This window comes from Gekko japonicus, unplaced genomic scaffold (genome assembly GCF_001447785.1).
Source record: "Gekko japonicus isolate JY-2015 unplaced genomic scaffold, Gekko_japonicus_V1.1 scaffold190, whole genome shotgun sequence".
NCBI lineage: Eukaryota > Metazoa > Chordata > Lepidosauria > Squamata > Gekkonidae > Gekko > Gekko japonicus.
The window spans coordinates 1529389-1538986 of record NW_015160841.1 but is presented as its reverse complement, the minus strand read 5'-3'; the positions used below and the strand labels follow the sequence as shown (position 1 = coordinate 1538986).

Sequence of the window (9598 nt, the reverse complement as noted above, 5' to 3'; positions counted from 1 at the left end):
GAAAGGGGAGGAGATATGGGGGGCTGCCAGAAAAGAGGAAATAGTGTGGGGAGGAGGATACAAGGGAAATTGAGGTGCCACCCCACAAGTCCTTGAGGGTTCCTACAGTGCAAGTGGGCCTGGCCCAGGACCCACACCGCACCAGTTTTCCTAGGCAGAGGTGGGGGAGCTTAAGATAGAGGGGCAGATAATGGTAGGCTGGCTGTTGGGTGGGAAGGAGATAGGATTGCCAGCTCCAGGTTAGGAGAAATCTAGAGATTTGGGGGGATGGATCTTGGGGAGGGTGGCGTTTCATGAGGGAATGGACCCTCCAAAGCAGCCATTTCCTCCATGGGAACTAGGGTTGCAAACCTCCAGGTGGAAGCTGGAGGTCACTCGGAATTACAACTGCACTCCAGATGACAGAGATCAGTTCCCCTGGAGAAAACGGATGCTTTGGAGAGTGGAGTTTATGGCATTATACCTTGCTGAGGTCACTTCCCTCCCCAAACCTCACCTTCCCAAGGCTTAATTCCCAATTAATGGGCAGTAATTATGGAAGGAAGTGTGATGTAAAGCCTTGAGCTTTTCCTGAGATGTACTGCCAATAACTGCCCATTTATGAGATGTGTTTGCTGTAACTCACAAGAGTGCATATAACCTATTTGAAGATATGTTGTTTCACTTACTGAGGAAGTTCTTCGAAATGGAGTTCTTAATATCTGGATTTTTCATATATCATTTTTCATATATCTTCACCTCAAGAGGATACTTTTCTTTAAGATTGGACTTGATTGTGCTTATATGGTTGTATTTGTATCAATACTTTGGTTATTATTGAACTAGTGTTAGCGTCTTTTTCACAAAGATTACTGTTCCCTTGTATACCTACACTGTGTGTTCCTCTTTGGTTGCTGTTAGTAGTTGCATGGGTTCAGAACATCATGTAATGCGAGAAGCTCCTCTGAACTGTTGTTTAAGCTGTCTAGGTGAGATTTCATCTAAGATCTAGTAATTAGAGTTTTTGTTCTGGTTCAGAGTAATGTTTGTGATCCTACCAGTCATGGATTGGATACATGGGAATATGCTTTGGATTTAACACACCCTGTTTTCCTGATGCATTCTAATCCCCTTCTTCTTGGTTTGAGAAAAGCAGAGCTTGCTTCCAAACCAGGGCTTCCAAATGTCGGGTTTCTCCGTAGCTGTGGCCATTTCCCCCCACCCTCCCATGCCACCAAGGCCTTTTCAGTTTATTAAAAACTGGCACTTGACTATTGTAATGATTCACGTACCAGGTTCTCTGAATTCCCAGCTTCCATTTAAAAAGTTCTCTGGCTCCTTAAGTGTGGAGATATGCCTTTCCCCTTACAGATCGGCACCAAAAGGGGCTAGTTACTTACTTAAAAAGGGGGGGGGGGAGTTCAGAGAACCCGATTCACAGATTGTTATATCAGTATAACTATATTCAATTGGCAGATTAAAATTAGCTGGCAGCAGGAGGAAGTGGGTTTTGTGGGAAGTGGCTGCTGTGTGATTGGGTTTGGGAAAGGTTTGAGAAAAACTGGGGAAACCCTGGGAGATTTTCAGATTAGTTTATTTGAATTTAACAGCTCATGGGCCATACACTGTAAAGCAAAATTTAAGAATTAAAAATCACAGTAAAAGAAAAGTTTGCTACATCCACAATACAGGTTTTGCAGAGGCTGCTCAGAAGTAAACTTAATCTTGAAGTATCAGGAATGGCTGAGTACTTCAGTAGCCCTTTTCTGAGAAATCTCTCTCTGACTGTTGCATACTTTGGACAGTACAAAGAAGGTATGGGACACTGAATCAACCACTGCCAAAGGACAGTCACAAAAGCTCTGGTCTGGAGGTGTCTCGTTTGCCATGGTTATTGCTGTTCTCTGGTTCTGTATGCCTATTGTCTTCTGGTATTCTGGTTGGGGGGAGGGAGTCTAGGAGCATGTGAGTCTGTGGATGTGAGAGCTACTTTGCAAAAAGCGTGTGAGCTTGCAACTGCGTTAAGCAGGGCCTCCCTTCTTTGGGAAGTATGCGTGCCTGACCTTGGAGGGCAGACACTGCTAGATACTAAGCTTGCAGGTGTTGGGGAAGGGCAAATGGTGCATAGTAGATTTAGGCGGGCTGGATGGATCGGTGTGATTGGACTGATCATTGGGGGGCTGTTTGAATTCTGTATAATACCAGAACTGACTCCTCATCTCTCAATGAACAAATCAGTGCCAAGAGAGTGTTGTTGGGAGTAAGTTTGTTCAGGAGTCTAACAGGAGATGTCTTAAGGAATGGTCCTTCATCTGGGCTGTTGGCAACACATTACAAGGTGTGATCATATATCACCGCCTCAGTTTTGCACCCCAGGAGGTGCACAAATGCAGTACAATGCTTTGGGGAAGCAGCTATAGTTTGTGCAAGCCATAGTTTACTTGATTGAGATGTGACACAGCAAGCCATTGCTTGCTCTTAACAAAGAACGGAAATAATTGGAGCAAGAAAGTGAAGGGTGTGTGTGCAAACCTATGGCATCTTCCTACTCGTTCATGGTTTGAAATATTGGGAATGTGACTTCTGAATTGGGGTCTAGAAGCATTTTTGCAGGGGTTTTTTTCAGTTTATCATGCTTATTGAACTGAAGGCGCCTAGGAGGTAGGTCAGTTAGTTCTTTGGAAAACTCTTGTGTATGGGTTTTTAAAATACTTTGTGTGAAGCTTGGCTTGTGCGTAGAGAATAGGTTGGTGCATGCGAGATGGCAAGCAAGCCTGCTCCTTCCCTTCCTCCTCCATGGGGATGGGGCCCCTTTCCAGGGCCATTTTTGACTCCTTAATCCACTCTTGCGTTCCTCATCATAAAATCAAGCATGCAGAGGTAGTACCAAATACTAGAATGGTCACTTTGAGATACAGGTACTTCAGACATCCCCACACCCTTTGCAATGTGTATCATTCAAGAGGAGGAGGCTGGGGGCTACAGAGAGAGGGGACAGAAGAGGGAAGCAGAAACAAGGTACCTGTCAGTGCATGTCTGCAGGCCAAAGATCAGAGTCTTGAGCAGGGCTCTCACAATCTGCAGGCAGCTAATCCCACAGAGGACTTGGTGACTATAAAACTTGAATGGGTGTGGAACTAGCAGGAGGGTGCTTGCTGGGTTCAGTAGCAGAGACCCAAACAATAATCTTGGGCTCTTCTGCTTTCTCATTTTTTTTCACTTGTGTTTCCCTATTGCTTTGGGTGTCCTCCCCCCCTTTTCCACATGTGTTTTGCTCCCTCTGGGACTACTAAGATAGAGCAAAACACATTGGGGTGTGGGGGGGGGGGAGCCCTGAAAGCAATAGGAACACACAGGTGATGAAAATCAGAATGCGGAAGGGCCCCTGGTAAAGATCCAGAGAAGCACAGAGGAAAAATCAGTGAGCATCTCACACATGCCAGGAATGGGCAGAACTTTCGTAGTTCCATACACACAGTATGTGAAACCCATTGACTTGAACGCTTTTCTGTACATTCAGGCTTCAGTTATAGGACTTGGAATTGAATAGGGTACAAATATCCCTTTTCCTGGGCTCAGGAAGAGGGATGAGAATCCAGGCTTGCTGGGGGGAGGCTTCCTGGTATGGCTGAAAGTGTCGTGAAGACGGTTCCTAGACCCTGGGAATTTTTCTGAATAAGGAAAGCCTTAGGGTAAGAAGGCATGCTAGGAACAGGCTAGGCTATTGACTGTCCAGTCTCAAGTCATGTGAGAGGGGGGGAAATGCCTTTTAGCCAAATATGTAGTTATTTGTGAATGCTAATCAAGGTGCTTTTGACACACTCCTAATTGTGGAAGTGTCCTGGTTAATGGTCTAACCACTTAGATGCCCATGCTCTCTGAGGCTTGCTTGGATATTCTTGTGAGCAGAACTGCAGTGGTTGTATCTCTAATCCTATCTCATCTCTGCTGGCTCCCACCCTTGGAAATGACCAGGAATTTCACTTTCTGGGTCCCATGTGAGTGGTAACAATGAGTTCATCTGATCATTAGACTAAGATGGAAAGGAAAAGAAAGGCCAATGCACATAACGTCTTCTTCTCACTTATGCAAGGGAACCAAAGTCAGAGAAGCCTCTGCTTTGGGGGGGAAAAATCAAAGTAGATATGAGTAGAGCTTGTTGTATTCATGAGAAGTAGATCCTTGCTATCTTGTCTTCGGGGTTAAATGTCTAGATAGGCAAAGCAAACCACAGGCAGGTTCATTCTGTCCCATTAGAACTGAACTTGTAAACCTTGGGCTGGTTACTGGATGACAGTAGACTTCTCCTGTGTTTTATTCTCACTGTTTTCATTACTGTGTTGCCATGATTCAATCTTTATTACTTTGTTTTGGTCTCACCCTAGTAAAGTTCACCTGAATATGTTCTGAGAGCTCCAACGGGCTAATGTTACTGAGTATAATGAAAAGGTTTTTTGCACTGTAACTGCTAGAAAAAAAGACTGTATAAATGTTTTGTCACAGTACAATATGACTGTTGTGCTGTGTCATTCATAAAATTTTCTTGCTTGTAATGGGCTTGACATATGTCTAGGATTGTGTAAATAACATACTTTTTGTCTGACAGGGCTCTTTTGTAGCAGGAACTCCTTCCCTTGCCATTTTCCCCCCCCCCCCCCCCCCCCCCAATGTAGCCAATCCTTCAAGAGCTTACAGAGCTCTTCTTACATGGGCTACTGTAAGCTCTTGGTAGATTGGCTACATTAGGGGTGTGTCGCCTAATAGGCAAAGAAGTTCCTGCTACAAAAAGAGCCCTACATTTTATTGTAAAGTTATATTGAAAGCCGTGGTGTGATTTAAACAAATGTAAGTAACTTTTTTTTCTCTCCTTCCTTTTTTTGTTGAAATGCTGGCTTTCCTGAACTGCTCGTGTTCATCTCTTCTGACTGTCTCTTCTCGATATGGATCATTGCAATGATGGAAACATGTTGTTCACAAAGTAGCTGTAAGTATTATGCTATATAAAAGAAATACTCTTAAAATCAAAATAATAATCCTGAGTGTGCTTAGAAATTACTTTTGCCCTGAATACCCAACTGCTTCTTGGTTGTTGCATGGCATTGAAACAGCTGAAAAAACATGGTTGGCTAGTATTATATTTATGAGTGCTATGTAGAATGTAAGGTAAAGGTAAAGGTTCCCTTGCTCGAAAGCCAGTCGAGTCCGACTCTAGGGTTGCGGTGCTCATCTCCGTTTCAAAGCCGAAGAGCCAGAGCTGTCCGAAGACGTTTCCGTGGTCATGTGGCCAGCATGACTAAACACCAAGGCACACGGAACGCTGTTACCTTCCCACTGAAGTGGTTCCTATTTATCTATTTGCAATTTCTTGCTTTCGAACTGCTAGGTTGGCAGGAGCTGTAACTAGAGATGGGAGCTCACTCCGTCATGCGGCAACCCGGGTCTCGAACTGCTGAATTACTGACCTTCCACAGCCTGCAGTTCAGCGACTTAACCACTTGAGCCACCGCATGTAGCTGAATGTAGCTGACCCATAATTGCGTTTGAAAACTTCTGTCCAACATTATAGGGATTCACCTAATGGCTGGCTCCCATTTTCCCATGCCATTGTGAACAGGAACCCTAAACAGACCCATCCATAGTAACCCCATGAAACTTACTAGCCACAGTTGTACACGTGACTATGTTAGTAATTTGAAGCCTGGAAAACAGAATCAATTCTTTTCCTGTTTGCCAAGCCCTTGTTGGCTAGAGAGCGTTTTTTCTTAACAAATGGCTGTTGAAAAACTCACCTTAAAAGCAAATGCTGGCAAGGCTACCCCCCCCACACACACTGCTCCAACTACTGTTCATGTCTCTGCTGTCTTTCGCATCTACAAGATTAACTCCTTTCTTTTATTACTGTGACCTCTCCCTTTTGAACACAAGATGCTCCCATGATACTCTTCCCCTGTTTATTTTAAAAGAAGAACTGGAGTATCCTTTTCACAGTAATGTTACCCTTCCCCTTGTTACATGGAGTGGAATGTTGCTGGTGAGGTGGTGGAACTTTTTTTTTTTACATTCTGAAAAAGCTCTTGTGTTGATCCAGTTATTTCTGTCTTCGGTACGACAAGCATTAAACATATGTCTTGATCCACCAGTGTAAAGGCTTACGGGGAAGCACGTTCTTTATTAGCGAATGGAGTTTTAAGAAGAAATAGTGAATTTGGAAGATAAGCTCCCTTTAATTGTAACAAGATTGTAAGAAGCCATCACTGTGTTGTTCCACGCACTTTTCTTAAAACCACAGCTGTGGCTCTTTCTAAAGCTTGAGAGAGCTTGAAATAACCAGTTGTAGCCAATCACCTGGCCTGGGGCAGCCCTTATGCTCTTCTGAAGTATTTTTCTAGAGCCAGTCAAGGGACTGCATCACAAATTCTTTACAGATGGCTGAAGTTCTGTGCCTCATGGCTGAAAGTGGAGTGAATACTATCTGAAAGTATATGTTTTAAGCCAATTCTGCTTGGTCCTTGGGGGAGTTGTCAGTCAGCATCCACATACCATAGGGGAAATACTTGGTTTTATTCTCGTTAAGTAGTGGGTATTCTTGAACTGAGTGCTTACAAATGGGCCATATTGAAAGCTTTCCAGTAGGGGGTAATAGGTAAGGCACGAGGAAAGCAATATTCTGTTTGTACCTGATCTAATAGCTGTACAAATCTTCATAAGTAATATTAAATCATAATTGTTCTATAAATAAGTATTCTGACTTCAGATGCTTTTATCTTAGCAACAGAAGAATCTTGAAGGATATGTGGGGTTTGCAAATCTCCCCAATCAAGTTTACAGGAAGTCTGTGAAGAGAGGGTTTGAATTCACACTCATGGTAGTAGGTAAGTGCTACATTGTGGTTCTTCAGTAATCCAGTCAAATGGTGATTCTCTGCTTTATCCAAAAAGAGCATATAGTAAATTGACTCATGTACCTATTCATAAGTTGATTTTGTTAGAGTTGACGCCTGTAATAAAAGTGGAAGTTATAGTCGATTTCTGGCTTGCTCACGTAATGATACTACTTAATTTCTGTGATGTAATCATAACAGATACCGTGTTGGGTTCTTGAGACTGGATCTCTCATGTTTTCTTGTCTGTGTGGTATTTTAGTCTGTCTGGGTCACTTTTTAAGTTTTGTGAGCTTTAGGTCTGGTCTTCAGAGAAGTAGAATATGAATGTTTTGAATAAATAACCATCCCTACTCCCCTCACCAGGCCTTTCAGCAGGTGGTGGGCAGTGTTCCCTCTAAGCTGAGTTAGTGTGAGCTAGCTCAAAGTGTTTTAGCCTCCAGCTCACATGTTTTTGTTTTAGCTCAGGACTGATGGCTCCAGAGCAAACTAATTTATGCCTTAGCCAAATCACCTGCTCACAACTTTAATGCCAGTAGCTCACAAAGTAGAATTTTTGCTCACAGGGCTCCATAGCTTAGAGGGAGCATTGATTGGTGGGTGGTCAGTGAACTTTCTCTCAATTCTGATATTTGGTCTGTAGCTCTCCCATTTGTGGATTGTAACTCTCCCATTTGTAATGCAGCTGTCATGCAGAGTGTGTATGCTTAGTGACAGCTGTGTGTAGCCTCTTTGTTAAACTAATTGCAGGTCACCAACATTCCAAATTACAGGTAAATTGAATAGGCAAAAGTTTCAGTAGAAGGTTGGAATGTTTCGAATATATATGTACCAAACGCTCCATCGTTATTCACTTAAGATCTCTAGGCTGTTTTTTCTTCACTAAGAATTTACTACCGTGGTGCTTTATGAAGGAAAAATGTCAAGGCGTTAATTAAAGGGTGGCTGCGTCCAAGTAGTTGTACGTTCATCATAACAAGACATACTTCTGTCAAGCTTTACAACTTCATAATTTTACTTTATGCTGTTCATATCTTTTTGTTTTAGTGGCCTGGGGCAGATCCTCCCCATTTATATTTCCAGTGTTCCTGCTGGAGTATTGCATCAGAAATTATGTAATTGTGTACTCTGATGATAAATCTCCTAAAGTTTGTTTTCTTACATGGCTGATAAACCTGATACTGAGTGAAAGCTGAAAGCAATCAAGAGTTACTACATAATGACTGCTGTTCTCTCCCCTTTTTAAACTTTGGGTAGCTGTATAAACAGCACTGGAGTCTGTACTTGGATGGGTGCTGGCTGTTAATCATAATGCACGGTAAGCACTTTGTGCCCTGGGGCCTTTTAAAGACTAAACGTGACATGGGTGAACATATTTCGAGCACCTTAAAAGACCCTTAGAACATAATATCATAACTAAGACATGAGCAGGCCATTTATGCAAAGTGGTGAAGTGCTTTTAAGATCATTAAACTTCCATTGCACGTATATTGTTATAAACCACAGTAACAAGGGTTTAGTGTTAACACTGCTTTACAGTCAGTTTCATTCTGCCCATGGATATGTTTCCTGGCTTACTGGCACATCCACGGATGTAGTATTGAGAACAGAATTGTCAAGAATTTCTTTCCTTCTGCCAATTTTGCTGTGCTGATTAGTTGCTTTTATGGCAGGGTTGCTTTTCTGTAAAACCCGTTAATTTACATTCATTCAGAAACTTGAGTGGCTTACTTGGCTCCTGGCTTCTCTGGTGAGGGATATGAACTTCCTGTATCTCCGTTTATGTAGCTAGAATTTTTAAAGATGAGACAATCCAGACTGTGTCCAAGAGAAATCTACAAAGGGCCAGAATTAAAGCTGATGTCTTCACATAGTGTTTGGAGCTTTAACTACTGAATTACTACTTTTATTGAGCTTTATTTTATATGGGTCACTTGTGTGGAGCTAGTCCAGTAGCACGCTAGAGACCAACAAGATTTGCAGGGTATCAGCTTTCAAGAGTGAAAACTTGCTTCATCCAATGCATTTGTGTGAAATGTGGATCCTAGATAACTGGCTGATAGCCTTTTACTCTGAGAGCATTCCTGCCTTATCTTCTCCAGTGACACTAACCCTTGTGGAACTATGTAATGCAAGCCTTATTGGCCAGGATGCGAAGCATATTACTCGCAAGTCAAAAGTGTTTCCACAGATTGTACTATTACCAGTTTTCCCCTCTCCCTCTGCATTCTGCATTACTCTAGAGGAGGTCTTAATGCTTTGGAAGGGGATTTCAGAGGCTACATTGGGATAGGTATCAGAGAAACTCCAGTGCAGTAAACACTATGTACAGCTGTCGAGAGCTACCATGGGACCCCAGACAGAGGTTTCTTTCGCCCTTTCCCCCATTTGATCATGATCTAAACCAAATATCATAACGAAACAAATCACTTGGCTGCAGAGGTCATTTCGGGGGGGGATCGCAGTTCCCCCGGGTGAGGTACGAGGGGGCACATGACGAAGCCCCGCCCCCTGCTTCTGGCCACCCCACTTCTGGCCCTCATTCAGCCAGGAGGAGGCAGGTGAAGAGGGAGGGTAAGTTGCTTCCTCCCTGCCTCTCCCCACCCCTGCCTGCCTGGGGCCAGGGAGGGCCTTCGCGGGGCTTCCTTGCACTCCCACCAGCCTTGCAGGTCCACCGCCGGGCCCCTCATGGGGCTCGGCAGTGGAGCTGCAAGGCTGGCGGCGGCGGCCGGGACCGTT

At 43.6% G+C, this 9598-nt stretch overlaps 1 protein-coding gene across 2 annotated transcripts in view; it reads left to right on the top strand.

Annotated features, from left to right (window-relative positions):
• The first annotated feature begins 6748 nt into the window (after nucleotides 1-6748).
• SEPT7 (septin 7) overlaps nucleotides 6749-9598 on the top strand; it is a 53525-nt gene continuing 50675 nt past the window's right edge. For both annotated transcript variants that reach the window (XM_015419255.1, XM_015419246.1), the window contains exon 1: nucleotides 6749-6851. In XM_015419255.1, coding sequence (XP_015274741.1) covers nucleotides 6842-6851 — 10 coding nt within the window. In that variant the 5' untranslated portion in view covers nucleotides 6749-6841. The remainder of the gene's footprint in view (nucleotides 6852-9598) is intronic.